At 55.8% G+C, this 18,001-nt stretch overlaps 1 protein-coding gene across 1 annotated transcript; it reads left to right on the top strand.

Annotated features, from left to right (window-relative positions):
* The first annotated feature begins 7,323 nt into the window (after positions 1-7,323).
* Positions 7,324-17,163, top strand: LOC138082907 (uncharacterized). Its single transcript, XM_068976381.1, has 4 exons — positions 7,324-8,822; positions 11,069-11,221; positions 11,518-11,602; positions 17,074-17,163. The coding sequence occupies exons 1-4, from the start codon at positions 7,324-7,326 to the stop codon at positions 17,161-17,163; spliced, it is 1,827 nt and encodes a 608-aa protein (XP_068832482.1).
* The last annotated feature ends 838 nt before the right edge of the window (positions 17,164-18,001 follow it).

Below are 18,001 nucleotides of genomic sequence, written 5' to 3'. Positions count from 1 at the left end.
TCCAGTTCAGTAGTGTTTAAGTACGTTCACGCTGTTGAGCAGCCAGACTTCGGAATTTTTTCCCCTTTCTAAACAGACACTCTGGCCCCATTAAACAGCAAGTCCTCATCCCCCTCCTCCAGCCCCCAGGACTACCATCCTACTCTCTGCCTCTGGGACCCTGACTCCTTGAGGGACCACACGTAAGCGGACGCAGGTTTCATGGCACACAGTGCTCTCTGAGTCCACCCACATTGTAGAATATGTCAGAATGAGCCCTTCCTCTTGGAGGCTGAGTAATACTCCACAGTGAAGGTTTTGTCCATTTGTGTTCCCTTTCCCCCCTAACCATGAGACCGTCGGGGTCAGGCATGAAGTCTTACTTATCTGCTTGTTCCCAGCCCATATCTTGGAACTTGGCCCTGAACCAGCCTGACTCAAGATGTATTTATGGAAGAAATGACCGAGGTCCAAACGTCTGCCACTTGCTGGCGGGGTGGGCTCTGCAGGCGGCTTGCCCTCTCTGAGCCTCTGTTTCCTCCTCTGTGGAATGGGGATGGTGACTCAGGGGGCAGCTGGGGTCGAAGGTGATGACTGTACTGTTGGGTATGCGGGCAGTGTAGAAGCTTCCTGATTCTACCCCCGAGGTCAGAAATGGTGATGCTGCTTTGCCTGATCCTGGCCTGACCCAATGACCACTCAGCAGGGGGCTGGGCTTGGAGGCCAGTTTGTAGTTTCAACATGGCAACGCAGGATGCTTTAATTACCACCTGTCTTCTGAGACAAAGCTGGTAGGTCCCACATTCCAGACTCGATAATTCCATCGATAAGACCCCAGGGCCGAGCGGAGATGTCTTATGCCCAGGAATGCCGCTAAAAACGGTAGCAGGGGAGGAACTAGGCCCGAATTTGCTTCGAGCAAGGTATAATTTCAGATAGAGGCTGATAACTTCTCTGGGGTGGGGTGGGGCTAAAGGCTCTGGCCTTCCAGCTGAACCTGGATGAGAGGGCAAAGGGTCAGGAGAGCAGGCTACCTGTAGTGAGAAGACGAGCTATGACCTCGGGGGGCCTGAATTAAATCTCAGGTCAGCTGCTGGCTTCTTAGGTGACCCTGGGGACCTTGCTGAACTGCTCTGAGCCTCAGAGCAGTTTCTCCACGTGTAAAACGGGGCTATTAACGGTTCCCACCATTGCAGGGGACAGGGGTGTGGATGGAACACACCGAGGCTCCGTAGCCTCCTGGCTGCATTCTCCTCTCTGAGCCTCGGTGACTTTGTCTATAAAATGGGGAGGCCCTCTCCTGCCCCATAAAATGCCTTGTTGATCCCTTTTCTCCCACTCCCACCACTTAGATGTGGTGAATTGGCCAACTCGTCTTTCCAGAATGAGGGAGCTTTTCAAATGTGCCTCTTCCAAACTTGGGTCAGCCCCCTGCCCTGAGCTCTGTGCATCCGGGCCTCTACCAGCATCCCCACTGGGGTGGCTCAGGGCGCCGCTTGCTGGCATGTCCCCAGGGCTCTGGCCCCCTGCCCCCTGCTCCTGTCCTTACCTTTCCTGCTCGGCAAGCCCACCCCTGTCTACCCAGGGCTCAAGAACAGAACCTTTGCCTCAGCTCCTCCAGCCCGCATGGCCCGTACCCTGCCCCTCACCCAAGCCCTTTCATCCTGCACCCTTGCTGGAGGAGACTCATCACAAAGACCCTAGCTGGATACGAAGGGAATACCGAACAGATCTGAGGTTTGGTGTGATGGCAGCCCAGTCTGGCACGTCCAGACAGAACTGCCCTGGGCAGCTTGTGCCCTGCACCGGCCAGGAGGGTTCATCGCCTCCCCTGGGCTCCCTGCACTTGGCCTTTCCTGCCATGTCCCACCTTGCTGGAGTCATGAGCTCACAGGACCCCCTCCCGGTCTGATACCCCGAGGCAGGGGCATGGCACCCTGCCCATGCCTCCGTTCACGGGCCGTGCCGAGTCCCTCCTCCCCGGGGCTCTGGCTCTGCCGGCCGAGCCTGTTGGGTGACTGGCCTTGGCGGGGACCCAGCTGTCCTCCGCGTGGGCATTCTTCTTTCCCGAGGAATGTCCTGGATCCAGGTTCCCACAGAGGTGCCCGAACCCAGGGGAGTGACTCTGAACTCTGGCTGTTGTTTTGCTGCAGAAAAAGCCATTCTTTTGAACTTGGATAAGCCGGCCCACGAACAGGGCATAACTGAGACGCAGGAATTCCAGGGTCAATGGGCACTCACTCGGGCGGGGCCGCCCTCCCCCTGCGGGTCAGCGGGAACGTCAAGTGAAACCCATTCTAATTAAAGGGAACATTAAACAGGGGCCTTTAAAACACAGCCATTTCCGAAAATCCTCTCTTGATACCAATTAATTTCCCTGAGAAAGGAGCAGGGATGTGGCCGGGGGAGGCGGAGACCCCTCGGAAAGCCTGGTTTTTCCACCCCCATCACTCACTCGGCATTTATCTAGAACTTCATCTCAATGGTAATTTAAAGGCCCCGGGAAGACTTCTCTACACCCTAATTCATCAACCGTTTAATGAGAAGGCTGTCCCTCGGTCAAAACCACTTCCTGGGCGAAGAGATGACCATCAGGGCACCGGGACAAAGAGGCTGAGACACTGACGCAGCCAGGAGATCATGCTGGGGAAGCCAGGGCTGGTCTGAAGACAGCTTTGGAGGCATAGGGGTTCCTTCACTCAAGAGGCATTAATTGAGCGCCTTCTGTGTACCAGGAACTGTCCTAGACGCTGGGACCGAGACTGAGGCGGGCCTGACAGGTGCCTTCCGCGTGGCTCCCATTTCACTCTGCTTCACGTGATCTGTGATGCGAGTGGCCCGGCTCTGCCTGCGTTCCTCTGTGCGTGAGAGAGAGGAGGGGGCAGGGAGAAAGAGGCTGTCTCATTCTCCCATTGTGTTGTTGCTGTTGTCCAGTGGCTAAGTCATGTCTGACTCTGTAAGCCCATGGACTGCAGCTCACCAGGCCTCCCTGTCCTCCACTATCTCCCAGACTTTGCTCAAATTCATGTCTCTTGAGTCAGTGATGCCATCCAACCATCTCATCCTCTGCAGCGCTTTTCTCCTTTTGCCTTCAACCTTTCCCAGCATCAGAATCTTTTCCAGTGAGTCAGCTCTTCTCATCAGGTGGCCAAAGTATTGGAGCTTCAGCTACAGCATCAGTCCTTCCAATGACTATTCAGGGTTGATTTTCTTTAGGATTGACTGGTTTGATCTCCTTGCTGTTCAAGGGACTCTCAAGAGTCCAGCACCACTATTCAAAAGCATCAGTTCTTTGATGCTCAGCCTTTTTTATGGCCCAGTTCTCACATCTGTACATGAGTACTGGAAAAACCACAGCCTTGACTATACAGATCTTTGTTAAAAAGTGATGTCTCTGCTTTTTAATATTCTATCTAGGTTTGCCATAGCTTTTCTTCCAAGGAGCAAGTATCTTCTGATTTCATGGCTGCAGTCACCTTCTGCAGGGACTCCTGTGATACTGATTTCTATAATCTTCCAATTGTCTTGGCCAAAACTGGCCAGAGCGTGGAGAGTCAGACCCTAGTGGGCTTCATGACAAAGCTAGGTGTCCGTCTCATTGAGCACAATGGCTCAAACCCCAGATACCCCCAAGGATCGGTTGCTTGAGTAACTGGATTGAGAATTCTGCCACTGATTAGTTCCGTCTGCTGTGATTGCAATAATGGAGAGCGATTCCATGCATGCTTTGCAAGTGCTGGCCCTGCTGTAAGATCTAAACTGAAGTAGCTTTTGAGGAAAACTCATGAATGTTCCTGAACAAAGCCATTGAACTTTATCTCAAGGGCCTGGAGTACCCTGTGACACGTCCTGAGATTGAAAACCCCATTGGCCTCACCCACTGCCCAGGGTCACCCGATGGCCTCAGGCACCAGGTGAGGCTAAACCTCTGCCTGCTGAGCTCAGCATCACCAGATGTCTGCCCTCTGCTCTCACCCTCTGGGGTCTCTCTTGGGCCCTGTTTGGTGGCTGGCTCAGTCTGCAAAACTTGAGGGGAACGTGGTTCATTTGATTAATTAATCATCTGAGTCAGTCTGGGAAGGAATAGAAGCAAAGGCATTCCCTTCCAGGAGTGGGGCCCAGGCCTCCTTCCCAGAGGAGACAGCCCGCCTTGTGCCCAGTAGCACGTGGTTCACCAACAAGCCTCTGTACATTTTCCCAGGCTGTTCCTTCTGCCCACTATGCTTTTCCTCACCTGGTCTGCCTGGAAAGACTCTCCTGGCTCCATGAGGCTCAGATAAAGCTTCCTGCCCTTTTCGGCCCACTGTCTCCAAGCTCCACAGCCTCTCCATGGATCACACCACATGATAAACAGCCTATGCGCTGGGTCTCTGTCCTCTGCTCGATTCCAGGGCCCAGAACACAGCCCAGCCCTGGGTGTGGTGCAGGCGGGTGCCCTCCAAGTGGCACAGGACAGTTGCCTCTCCCCCTGGGCCTTGTGTCAGCTGTCATTCCCGAGTCTGCTTCTGCCAGGGCTCATGGAAGCCGCGACTGGGTTCATTTTGCTCCTAACGGTACCAGCAGAGGACCCGTGTCCAGTTCATTCAGAGTCCGTGGACACAGAATAAAGGCCCTTGTAGGTTTTTAAGATTTACTTTTTATCATTGCTTGATAAATGTGTGTGTATGTGTGTGTGTGTATGTGTGAGTTGCTCAGCTGTGTCTGACTCTTTGCAGTTCCATAGACTGTAGCCCTCCAGGCTCCTCTGTCCATGGGATTCTCCAGGCAAGAATACTGGAGAGGGTTGCTAGTCCCTTCTCCAGGGGATTTTCCTGACCCAAAGATTGAACCCAGGTATCCTGCATTGTGGGCAGATTCTTTACCACTGAACCACCAGAGAAGCCCTGTTTGACAAATGTTGTGCCATGCTTAGCTGCTCAGTTGTGTCCAACTCTTTGTGACTCCATGGACTGTAGCCCACAAGGCTCCTCTGTCCATGGGATTCTCCAGGCAAAAATACTGGAGTGGGTTGCCATGCCCTCCTCCAGGGGATCTTCCCAACCCAGGGATGGACCCACATTGCAGGCAGATTTTTTACCATCTGAGCTATCTGGGTGTTTGATAAATACTTAAAAAAAGAAAAAAAAACTCCTCTGAAAGATTCCTGAGGGCATGAGTATGTGGGTTTTTCTACTGGAGGGCAGGGTTCCTGTCTGCCCCAAGAACTGGGGGCGGGGAGGCACAAACTGGCCTCTTTGTTGCTCCTTGGGTGTGAGATTCTCACCTGGGGCTCTAACCAGGGAGGCAGGGATGCCAAAGTCTGTTCTGCCCCAGAACTTGGCTGGGCACCTCTTCCATCTGCATGGAAATCATAAAACAATTATTGCTGTTCTGTCACTCAGTCATGTCCAACTCTTTGTGACCGCATGGACTGCAGCACGCCAGGCTTCCCGGTCCTTCACTACCTCCCAGAGTCTGCTCAATTATTGTCGATATTAGCGCACTATCAGCCAGGCTGCGTTCCTCCCGGAGCCTCCGGGAAGAATCCTCTTCTGCATTGTTCAGGTTGAATTGAATTCACCAGATTCAGTTCCTTGAGGCTGTAGGACCGATGTCCCCATTTCTTCGCTGAAGAAAACCCCCTGCTTCTAAAGGGCTCCGTGGTGCGGTCAGCCCCCAACCTAACTGATGTCCCTTTCGTAGAGTGAGCCAGGTGTGTGTCGTAACCCTGCTTGTCACAGCAGTGGAATCCATCATATTCACAGCAGCAGGGGGTACAGGGTCATGTACCGGGTTGATAGGATCATGGGGACCACCTTAGAATTCTGCCCACCGCAATGAAGTAACACACTCAGCGTGTGACCACCTTGGTCCCAGGTGCTTGTTTCCATGGAGGCAGCAGATGCTGGGCTGGGCTGGCTCCCCTCACATGGCAGCAGCAGGTGGACTGGTGGGCTGGGTGGGCTTGAATCAAGGCTCCCTCCCCAGTGATTTGGCTTCCATTGTGGCTCAGCTGGTAAAGAGTCCGCCTACAATTCAGTAGACACAGGTTTGATTCCTGGACCAGGAAGATCCCCTGGAGAAGGGAATGGCACCCACTCCAGTAGTCTTGTCTGGAAAATTCCATGGACAGAGGAGCTTGGCAGGCTACAGTCCCAGGGTCACAAAGAGTCGGACACAACTGAGTGTCCCTAACCCTAGCACTTTCACTTTTTCCCAATGATTGAGAGCTTCAAGGAGGCAACTTAAATGTCCCAGGCTTCCGTTTGCTCATCTGTAAAATGGAATGAGAGCCACTGGTGGGACAGCAAGACAGCCAAATGAATCAAGCAGACAAGGGTTTTGGTGGACCGTGTAACGAACAAGGCTGCTGTATCATGGTTTTCAAAAACAACCCAGCTTTCCATTTCATTTCAAGCAGGATGGGATGGATAGAAAGCATGTTTTCAGGCTCAACACATCCAACTACACTTTAGGCATTGTTCCAGGCAAGTGTGGTCAGGGAAGGGCCTGATTACCAGATGGGGGTCCTTGAGAGACATGCCGTGTGCTGGCTGGTGCCTGTCCTGGCTGGAGGTTGCAGCCTGGGCCTGCCACTGGCCAGTTGCTATGAGGGGAAGAATGTCAGGGCCGTGCCTGACCCATCAGAGCAGGAACCTTGGCTGGGGAGTGGCGGCAGGGGAGGCGGTCGTGTGCCTACAGCAACAGAACGCTGTTGGCAGTGCCCTACAGGGCACCCATGACCCTGTGCGCCCCCATCAGCGACCTCAGCTTCCTCCTTGGGTCTTATAGGGAAAGAGCAACCAGAAGGGTATCGATGGGGACGGTATTTTCCTTTGGAGGCAAACAATGAGCATCGTAGGAGGGGCACACCTGGCAAGCTGTTTCATGACAAAGGCAGGGTCGGGAGCGCTCAGTGAGCAGACTCTGCTACAACCGCTTGTGTGAGCCTCTCACCTCGACTGCTAACTAGTCATGTGACTGAACCGCCCCCAAATCAGCCTCATCTTCCTCTTGTAAAATGGAGATAAGTAGGGGACTGTGCTCAAAATGTTGTCATGAGGATTAAATGAATTCGTGTGGGAATGCAACTGGCAGGTAGTGAGTGTTCCATAAAGTTATCCTCTCCATTATTTTCTTCATCACACCCTCACCATCATCACCGTCATCATCATTACTGTCATCCAGTCACCACTGCCACCATCACCAATGCCATCACTATCTTCACCGCCATCTCCAGCATCATTATTACCATCAACAGTGTTATCAAGTCCATCACCGTCACCAGCATCACCAATACCGTCACTATCTTCATCACCGTCTCCATCATCATTTATCACCATCATCATTATCATCAGTGTTATCATGCCCAGCACCGTCACCAGCATCACCAATACCGTCACTATCTTCATCATCATTACCATCATCATCACCATCATCACTCTCATCATCAACACTATCATGTCCATCACCGTCACCAGCATCACCAGTACCGTCACTATCTTCATCACCATTATTACCATAATCACTCTCATCATCAGTGTTATCATGCCCAGCACCGTCACCAGCATCACCAATACCGTCACTATCTTCATCATCATTACCATCATCATAATTACCATCATCACTCTCATTATCAACGTTATCATGTCCATCACCGTCACCAGCATCACCAGTACCATCACTATCTTCATCACCATTATTACCATCTTCACTCTCATCATCAGCGTTATCGTGTCCTTCATTGTCACCAGCATCACCAACATTGTCACTATCTTCATCACCGTCTCTATCGTCATTATCACCATCATCACTCTCATCATCAGTGTTATCATGTCCATCACCATCACCATCATCACCAGTACCGTCACTATCTTCATCACCATCTCCAGCATCATTATTACCATCACCAGTGTTATCATGTCCGTCACTGTCACCAGCATCACCAGTACCGTCACTATCTTCATCACCATTATTACCATAATCACTCTCATCATCAGTGTTATCATGCCCAGCACCATCACCAGCATCACCAATACTGTCACTATCTTCATCATCATTACCATCATCATCACCATCATCACTCTCATTATCAATGTTATCATGTCCGTCACCGTCACCAGCATCACCAGTACCATCACTATCTTCATCACCGTCTCCATCGTCATTATTAACATCATCATTATCACCATCATCATCACCATCATCACTCTCATCATCGTTATCATGCCCAGCACCGTCACCAGCATCACCAGTACCGTCACTATCTTCATCACCATTATTACCATAATCACTATCATCATCATCGTTATCATGCCCATCACCGTCACCAGCATCACCAGCATCGTCACTATCTTCATCATCATTACCATCATCATTATCACCATCATCACTCTCATCATCGTTATCATGCCAATCACCATCACCAGCATCACCAATATCTTCATCACCGTCTCCATCATCATTATCACCATCATCAACGTTATCATGTCCATCACCGTCACCAGCATCACCAATACTGTCACTATCTTCATCACCATTATTACCATCTTCACTCTCATCATCAGCGTTATCGTGCCCATCAATGTCACCAGCATCACCAATATTGTCACTATCTTCATCACCGTCTCTATCGTCATTATCACCATCATCACTCTCATCATCAGTGTTATCATGTCCATCACCGTCACCAGCATCACCAATACCGTCACTATCTTCATCACCGTCTCCATCATCATCATCACCATCCTCACTCTCATCATCAGTGTTATCGTGCCCATCACCGTCACCAGCATCACCATCATCATCACCACCGGCACTGTCATCATCAGCAGCATCACCATATCATCTCATTGGTTTAGCAGGTGGACTTGCACCCTGAGTATTGCAGGCAGAGGGAGAGATTTCAGCCCAAACCAGTCACAATTCTGTAGTACTCATCACCTCCCAGCAGGGCCCAGCAGGGCTGCGGTGGTGGGGTGGTCACAGAAGCAGACATTGGCTCAAGCCCACACTGGGCTCTAGTGGGACTGAGTCTGGGGTCAGCGTGGGAGTGCTGGAAGTATCTAGGGTTGCGGGGATATTGACAGCAGACAGCAGTGGGATGAGGCGTCTCCTGGCACCCACCTCTGTCCATCTGCTCCTCAGAAGCAGCTCTTTGGAGAGGGGCTGCTTGGCAGGACCCCAGAGGTCTCTAGCCACCTCTGCCTCTCCCTTGCTGGATGGTCTCAGACAGGCCTCTTTGGCCTCAGCTCCCCCTTCTCTAAAGTGGGGACGCATCAGGACACCACCGGGGGCCTGCCCTGGGCCTCCAGTAGGTGGTGCTGGTGGGCACGAAAGCGACCTGGGGTGGGTGAGGGGGCCCTGGGTATGGAGGAGCTGCAGAATGTTCTCTATCTGTGGGCCTGTTATTATCACCTGGGACAGGGATGGTGAAAAGAATGAAATAAGTGGAAAGTGAATGAATGAAGGAAGGAAGGAAGGAGTAAGGGGCACCCTGGCTGCACTGTCCCCTGGTCCCCGGGGTGCCTCCAGCCTCCCTGAAGGAGGTGGCTTGTGTAGGTCCCCCATGGGGTGACCCAAGCCAAGCGGGGTGCCCTGACACCCAGGGCAGGTCTTGCGGTGGGTGTCGCTCCACCCTGACCTTAACCCCAGGGGAAGGAAGGGTGATGGGAGGAAAGCCCCGCCCACCCGGATGCCCTGCCCACCCCGATGACCCCGCCCACCTCACTTCTGAGGTCTTGGTTCTGCTTTTTCTGTGCTGGCTTGGTCCACACGCCCCGCTGTCTTACTAAAGAAGGAAGGTGAGTCTGGGAGAGGGCAGGTGACTTGGGAGTCGGGACTGGAGCTGGACTAGTAGCCGGTGGCTGGGGTGCCCATGACTGTCTCCCACACTCTGCTCCTCCATGTGGGAGACAGGGAGGGCACTGCTGGTGTTATCACTTTTGGATCGGGTGAAACCACCAGCTGTCTCAGCCCCCAGTACCCATGTCGACGGTCCCAGCTTTCATACCTCTGGGGCCAGGGAGCTCACCATCTCAGAAACAGCCTGGGCAGCTGATGGGCACCTTGTATCAGAGAGTTCTGCCAGCCTCTGAGCCACAAGCTTTCTGGACCTTGCTGCTCTTTACCGGGGGGCCCTGTCTTCTGGGGTGGGGGGGGGGCAAGGATGGCATAGCTCAACTCAGGCCCTACCTCATGGAGATCTGGGGGTGATGGTGGGTGTCGCCTGGACAGAGGGAACTGGGGCCTCTCTTGGTCTCGTACTTTTTGGTGGAGCAGATGTTGGGCCATCCGCTGGCCAGGGAGCTCCCCCCACCCCAAGAGGACAGACGACTGGCGGCAATTACATGACCCTTTCAGCCTGGTGGAGAGTCTGGGTTTTATCCAGAGTGAGGTGGCTGGGCCCTGGTGGGCCTGAGCGGGGAAAGTGGTGTTTATTGTGTTTTAAGGAAAGCCCTTTGGCTGGAGTGTGGAGAGCTGGCTGGCGGGGGCAGAGGGCAGCTTGCCCGAGGCAGTGCCAAGGCTGGGCCATTATATGACAGAAGGCCTCCGACTGCTGCCCCCTCCAAGACAGCCCAGTGGCTTCTGCTTGGTCATTGTCTCGAGCAGAGGACAGGAGGGTCCCAAAGACCCCTGATCTGGGGTCGAGGACCTTAGCTGAGAAGGCTGCTCGTCTCTTCCTCCAGGACAGTGGGAGGGGCTCCTGGGCTGGGCCGCCCCAGGGGTCTATGCAGGTCTCTCCATCTTCCAGGTTCTGGGCTGGTGAGTAAAGATGTGGAGGGACCCGGAGCCCGTGGGACCCAGGTGTGGAGTGGTCGCTGGCCCTCGCCCTGATAGAAGTCATGTGAGAGTCCAGCCTGAGGAGGTGACGTGTGGGTGGGGGGCTCCTGCAGGGGGTCAGCTCCTGCATGCCTCCTGGAGTCAGGATCTGCTTAGGAGCAACCAGGTAGTAAATCAAGTGGGTCATGCTGTGATCACCGCCTCCAGCGACGTCCCGGGCATTCAGAACAATGGCCACGGATGTCCGCTCCCCCGCCACGTGTCTGCTCACACCCTGTCCCCCCCACACTCTCCCCACCTGGGCCTTTGCACACTCTGGTCCCTGCAGCCGGAGCAGCCTCTTCCTTGCCTTTGGCCCTCAGTTTCAGGTTACCTCCTTGGCCGGCCTTGCTGACCATTCCGAGCAGCAGCGGCACCCACTGCTTGCTTCCCTGACTCGGCAGTGTCTGCCTCCTTGGGCAACGGGCCTGGCCTGCCAATGGTCGGCCCGCTCCTGTCTGTCCTCTTGTTCACTGCAGTCCCCCTTGAGCGCAGGGCGGCATGCTCCCTGCGTGTGTGCTAAGTCATTCCATTGTGTCCGACTCTTTGCCACCCCATGGATTGTAGCCCTCCAGGCTCCTCCGTCCATGGGAGTCTCCAGGCAGGAATACTGGAGAGAGTTGCCATTTCCTTCTCCAGGGGATCTTCCCAACCCAGAGATCAAACCCGGGTCTCTTGTATCACCTGCATTGGCAGGCTAATTCTTTACCTCTGAGCCACCGTGTCCACTCTGTGCAGGCACCAGCCAGGTGCTGGGAATACCGAGATGACCCAGGCCCTCCTGGGCCTCTCCTCAGCTGCTTACAGGCTGGACGACAAGCAGGTTGGTCCCCAGGCTGATTCTGGCACATTGGTGTGTCCTCCCTGGTGGCTCAGATGGTAAAGCTTCTGCCTGCAATGCGGGAGACCTGGGTTCGATCCCTGGGTAGGGAAGAGAATGGCTACCCACTCCTGAACTCTTGCCTGGAAAATTCCATGGACGGAGAAGCCTGTTAGGCTATCTTCCATGGGATTGCAGAGTCAGATGCGACTGAGCAAGTTCACTCCCCTGGAGAACTGTGTTGCGAGGGGCTTGGGAGGCAGAATCTGGCTCGGGGGAAGTGTGCTACAATCTGTTAGTGTGCTACAATCTGTTAGCTCCCCCACAGAGGTGCGGGAGCTTGGGAAGCTGTGTTTCCACCTGTAGACTCCAGGCCAACAGAGCCTCTAATCTGCGTTCAAGTAGTGTTGGGTGCCTGGCCTGGTCCTCCAAACCAGCTCTGCATTCTCTCCCTTTCCGGGTGAGAAAGAAGCTCCTGAGATCTTACAGCTTCTGTGTGGCAGAGCTGGGATCAGAAGCCCGGTTTCCCAGATCCCAGTTTCCCATAGTGTCACACTGTCCCATTCCTCTCTTTGCTCCGGCTGCTAGGGAGCTCAGCCTGGAGCTTTGGGCTGGCTCTCAGGGGCCATATCAGCCTAGGCTTCGGGTCATATTTGTGTCAGCCCCATCCTCATGCTTTCATCCTCCCTGCCGGGCCTCCCGTGGAGCAGGCCGGACATAAGTTATCAACTATAAATAAAACCAAGACTTCCGTTCTGGCTCTCACTTTAGGTTCCTGGTGCATTTTTTTTTAAAAGTCCTTCATTGAGGGAGGTGGAGGAAGACTCCTAACGGAAGATGACGTCATCATCAGCTGGCCCTGGGGGGCAGGTCCCCAGCTCCACAGGCCCGCGTGGGCCCTGAATGCCCCCTTTATGAGGGGTAACCTCATTACACAAGCCACGCCACATGGTGGAATTTCAAATAGGGTTTTGTGGTTTCTGCCCTTCTCAGCAGAGCGCACACAGGCAGCTGCGGTCGCCCGGCTTCCTCTGCCGCCGCAGCCCTGGCGCCCGGCCAGCCCAGTGACCACCCGTCCATCCATCGTGAGTCAGTTTCATTCTTAATTCTCTGAATCAGGCCCCTTTAAAGGGACGGCAGGACTGATTCCTCAGGGCAGGCAGGCAAGGAAGGGGAAGCGGCGGTCGGAGGTCAGGAAGGAGCTTGGGGACTTCTGGCAGGCAGCATGCCTCCATCCGCCCTCCCTCAGGATGGAGGGGGTTTCCTGCCGGCTGCCGGGGAGAGGAGCTTGTGATTGCCCCCCTCCCCCTCCAGAGCTGACCGTCTGCAGGGCGGGAAGCCCCGGGCCCTCGGCGACCTTGCTTCTTGCCTGGCAAGAAACCCCACCCAAGCTCAGAGGCCATCGGAACTCTGCAGCCACCCTCTTGGTCCTGCCTTCTTCCCATCGCAGGTCCTAGGATGTCCGAGCTGCCTCTCGGGCAGCCCCTCCGGCCACCTGGAATGCATGGCCCTGATGTTCGCCGTCCTGTCTCCTCTCCCGAGGTCCCCCGGCCAGGCCTGCCCCAGAGCCCCCTCAGCTCTACCAGCATGAGGGACAGCTCTCACCCTGCTCGGTGTGTGTTCACGGGCTTCCCCACGCCCTCCAGACCTCAGCCCCATGAAGGCAGGGATATTGTGTGTCTTGTTTGCAGCACAAGGCCCAGCCAATTCACAGAATGGACAGATGGAAGGCCAAGTGGCTGCAGGGCATTCGTGGCCGTCCTCTGTTAAGAGCATGGGCTGGCTCCTCCCTGAGGCTGGGGGCCAGGGGACAGGCCTGATGGATGATGCTGAGCCTGGGGGGCTCCTGTGGGTGGCGGGCCTGGAACTCCAACCCCAGGGCAGGTCTCAGTGTGCCTTAGTGAGGCTGAAGAAGAATTTCTCTCTTTTCCTCCTCTGTCTGACTCACACTTAGGTTTTGAAGTTCCCCTTTATGTCAGCGTTTCTGGCGAGGTTATGGAGTGGTCAGGCGAGGCCGGCAGGATCTGGCAGAAGCAGGGACCAAGGCCATGGTTCCATTCACAAAAACAGGACTTGCCTGCCTCCTGGGTCCTGCCGGCTCGTGGTGTTTGCAGGTTTGCAGGGAATGAGATGCTCGGGGGCGGGGTTAAGAGTTCGTGAATCCACGTGGCTGGTGACCATCTAGGCATCTCCTTCCAGCCTCTTGGCTCATCTTCCCTGGAGGTTGGGGCAGGGACGGGGTGAAGTGGGGGGCAGGCATGGGAGGTGGGGACTCGTTACGGAGGCCTTGCTCCTCCCCCGGGGGTCCAGGCAGTCTGGAGACCAGGCAGGCTGCCTCCTGCCCTATGGGTGCCTTCCCCTCTGTGGTTCCCACCTCAGGACAGAGTGGATCGAAGAGGGAGGGAAGACAGAGTGGTGAGAAGAGCAGGGCGCCTTCGGGGCACACGCTCCCCAACCCAGCCACTCGCTGCTCCCTCCGGCGGGGGGCCCTGGGGTCTCACCAGCGTCGCGCATCGACAGCTCATCAGCTGGTCCTGGAGCCCCTCCGGGCCAGGGCGCTGTGGGTCCATCAGTGACTTGATGCGATCTCTTCCCTCTGAAGCTGCCAGTCTGAGGGTGGAGACTGCTGGACAGCCAGACGGTGAGAATACAGGGTGGGCAGTGCCTCAGCAGGAGACAGGCAGAGAAGAGACCCAGCCCAGCCGGGGGGTCAGAGAAGCCTTCCAGGAGGAGGGGGGCTGGGGCCGAGCCCTGAAGGGTGAGGAGACCTTAGCCGGGGCGAGGGTGGAGGGGAGGCATCAGGAAGGGCTCCAGGAGGAGGGGACAGTTCATGCAGAGGCTGGAGACAGAGACCCATCAGGGCAGCTGAGCAGAGTGTCCTCTGTGGGGGGTGGGGGGGGGACATGAAGGCAGAGGCTAGTGGGGAGGGAGGTCCTGACGAACCAGGGGGCAGAACTGAGCAGGTCAGATGTTCCCCAGCGATGCTGAGGAGCTGTTGTGGGCTTGGTTTGCTTAGGGAACTGACTCCTCTCTGCCTCCGTGGGCAGGGTGGGTAGGGACGGCTTACCTACACTCAACACCAAGGCCGTGCCCCAGCCATGGGACTGCCCCCAGAATGGTGCCAGGAACCGCACCCCGCCTCAGGCCCGGTAGGCAGAAGGAGGTCTAAGACCCGGCACCTTGGCTGGTTCGGGGAAAGCTGAGACAGGATGGAGGCGGGGAGGGCCTCAGCCCTGAGCTTGAAATGGAAGAGGGAGTCCTATGAGAGAGCCACAGCCAGCCCTGCGCCCCCCACGCGGGGCCTGGGCCCTCTCTCCGGGGCAGAGCCGTGTCCCTGGCACTCTCCTGGGACGCGGCTCAGCGCTAACCTTGTCCGCAGGCTCCAGGGGCTCTGGGACCCTGAGGAGCGGCGAGATGGGGAAGCAAGGGTGGCCCAAAGCCGCCACCCGCTGGCCCCAGGTGCAGGCTGGGCCCCCCTCCAGGCTTGGCCACATGGGTTCCTGTGTGCGCTGTCCCATCTGCCATCTGTGGCCGTTTCTTACCTGTAGAGACTAGCTCAGTTACCTTGCTGGCATCTCACAGTTAATAATGGAGCGCGACAAAGCAGCAGGGAAAATGAGAGAGGTGGCTGAAGGCTTAGAAGGGGCCCGCCAGGGTGTGGCCAGAGGAGGAAGTTTGCTGGAGGTTGCCACGGAGCTTCATGTTTGTGGTACCTCCGGACCACTTGAGAGGACGAGGATTTTCAGCGGCAGGTGGGAGAGCCTCTCCCCACTCCGCCACCCTTGCCCGACTGGCCACAGCCTCTTGTAACGAACCCGCAGGATACACTGTGCTGGGCTGTCCTGTAGAGGATTCATTCTGATCTTGTGCCCCCCTGGCCGAGCAGGAGCAGACTGAGGTTCCAGGGGATGTTTCAGTCCGGGCTCACACAGGGCCGTGTGGTCCAGTGGTCTCTCTACTGACCTTCTAATTCCCCTGCGCTGTTGCTGCAGGCGCTGAATCCAATCACAGGAGAGAAACACTTTGAGACGCAAAAGCCTGAAGAGATCATTACGATTATTCAAAACACAGCCAGTTAAGGTTTTATGAGGCTGAGCTGTCCCTCTGGAATTCCCTCTTATCCAGTGATCTCAAAGCGCCCGGGTCCAGAATTAATTAGGCCCTGCAGCCAAGGACAGCAGACGGCACCTAGGAGCCTGGGAGCGGCAGGCTGGGGCCAGACAGGAAGCCCCAAGCATTGCTCATACTCACTGCTGCCCCGGAGTTCAGGGGCCCTTGCCTCCTCCTGGAGGCACCACCCCAGCTGTCCTTGACCGAGCCGGTAGGAGGATGGGGAGCTTGGGGGCCCTGTTTCCCCAACCACGTGAATGCTGAAGATCAGCAGCGGTAGGAGCAAGACCAAGTTCTAGGACCAACCAGGATGGAAGGAGGGGGTGGTTTCACCAGGTCGAGGGCTTTCCAGGTCCAGATCTCAGAACACTGGCAACCGAAAGCTCCTGAAGGCATGGGCTGCGGCCTCAGTCACAGAGGCTGCCGGGATGGATAGAGTTCTTTCGATGTCTGCAGAGGAGGAAGTGGGCTGTGGAAGAGTGGGGGTAGAGGAAAGCCACAGAGCCGGGTGTCTGGTCAAAGCTTACTAAGCTTGGTTCGATGACTAAATAACTGATGGATAGATGGATGGCCAGATGGATATGTGGAAGGATAAATGGACTGACCAACATCTGGATAGTCTGAGTTGATGAGCAGGCCTGTGAATGGATGGATGGGTGACAATGTGGGTAGATAGAGGGGTGGACGGGTAGATTGACAGGTGATGGATGAATGTGTGAGAGCACAGAAGGCTGAATGTGTGGGTGGTGGATAGGTGATGGAGGGATGGACAGATGTGGAGAATGGGGCATGAGAGAACACAGGATACGTGTGTGTATGTTCCAAAGGGATGCTGAGGATAAGAGGCTACAAGGGGTCACATTGGATGGATGATGGATGCACGGATAGATGGATGGATGGATGGATTGGTGGGTTGGAGACAGTGGAGCAAGTGTATGGGTCCATCTCAAAGAGGGAACATGGGCCATGAGAGATGGTGCTAGCAGAGACCTTGGTGGGGCCGGCAGGACCTCCTGGAGAGGGTTTCAGCGTGCCTAGCCCCAGGACCATGTCCTCCACCAGCTGGGCACCAGCCTGGGGATCAATGAGCCAAGCTAGAACCTGGGCCTGGATCCTTGGTGCTCCAGCTTTCTTGGCTCCTTGACTTCGGCTGGTGGCCCCTCTCCAAGCCTTGGTTTCCCTGTCTGTCTGTAACGTGAAGATGCTGGACAGGATGGGCTTCTGAGGAAGGTGGGGGCGGCGCCGGGCCCCCGGGGGAGGGGCCACAGCTCAGCCCTCCCCTTCCGCTCGCGGGCTCTCCCTCGCGTCTTTCCCGGACTCAGCTCCAGGCACTAGCCGTGCTCCCTCGCCCTGCTGCCCTCCAGGTGTCTGGGCACAAAGCCGGGGGAGAGCTGGGCCCGGGGAAAGGAGACCTGGCCCCTGCCCTGAGTGGGGAGGGCGAGGAGCTGCTGTGATCACAGACAGGGTGCAGCAGGCCCCTGGCAGGCTTCAGGCTGAGTAACCCTGAGTCACCACTGTCACTTCCTACCGCACATTCTCTCATTCATTCGGTTTCATCCCAAAGAGCACCTCCCTGGACTCCTCCCTGGGGAAGTTGCCAAGGGTGTGGGGGGCACTCAGCCTGCTCTGACTGGATGGACCAAGGGGCTTGGCCCCTTAACCCTGGCGGGGAGAGAGGACCAGACCGTGCAACTTCTCAGGGAGGGGGTGGACTCTTCCTGAGCCCCATTCTGGCCCAGGAACGCTCTGAGCCTCACTGGCCAGGTTCCTGCCTCCATGAGGTCCTGAGATCTACAGGCCTGGGGGACGCGTGGCCTCCCCAGCTCACTGAATTCCAGCGGACCAAGAAGAGAGAAATGGCCCAGCTGCTCTCTCGCCTCACCTGTCTCTTGCTGCTGCTGCTGCTGTTAAGTCGCTTCAGTCGTGTCCAGCTCTGTGCGACCCCAGAGATGGCAGCCCACCAGGCTCCCCTGTCCCTGGGATTCTCCAGGCAAGAACACTGGAGTGGGTTGCCATTTCCTTCTCCAATGCATGAAAGTGAGAAGTGAAAGTGAAGTCGCTCAGTCATGTCCGACTCTTAGCGACCCCATGGACTGCAGCCCACCAGGCTCCTCCGCCTCCGCTAATTCATTCATTCATCCTCTACAGATTTCTTGCGTGCATTCAATCTCCCCAGCATTGTACCAGCCCTGGAGAAATGCCGTCCAGCCCAAGGAGGGGCAAGGCAGCCAGAACACCATCCTGGTTTTAACGACCTTGCCAGCAGCCCTCCCCCTGCTAAACTCTGTATCC

The sequence above is a fragment of the Capricornis sumatraensis genome, chromosome 8 (assembly GCF_032405125.1).
Source record: "Capricornis sumatraensis isolate serow.1 chromosome 8, serow.2, whole genome shotgun sequence".
Classification (NCBI taxonomy): domain Eukaryota; kingdom Metazoa; phylum Chordata; class Mammalia; order Artiodactyla; family Bovidae; genus Capricornis; species Capricornis sumatraensis.
The sequence above is the reverse complement of the archived record's forward strand: the minus strand, read 5'-3'. Positions and strand labels throughout refer to the sequence as shown.

Excerpts from the sequence above, each read along its gene's own strand:
- LOC138082907 (XM_068976381.1), top strand. The coding sequence starts at position 7,324 with ATGCCCAGCACCGTCACCAGCATCACCAATACCGTCACTATCTTCATC. Across the intron at positions 8,823-11,068 it reads TCATCTCATTGGTTTAGCAG|CCGGAGCAGCCTCTTCCTTG; the intron begins GTGGACTTGCAC and ends TGGTCCCTGCAG. Across the intron at positions 11,603-17,073 it reads ACAGGCTGGACGACAAGCAG|GTGTCTGGGCACAAAGCCGG; the intron begins GTTGGTCCCCAG and ends GCTGCCCTCCAG.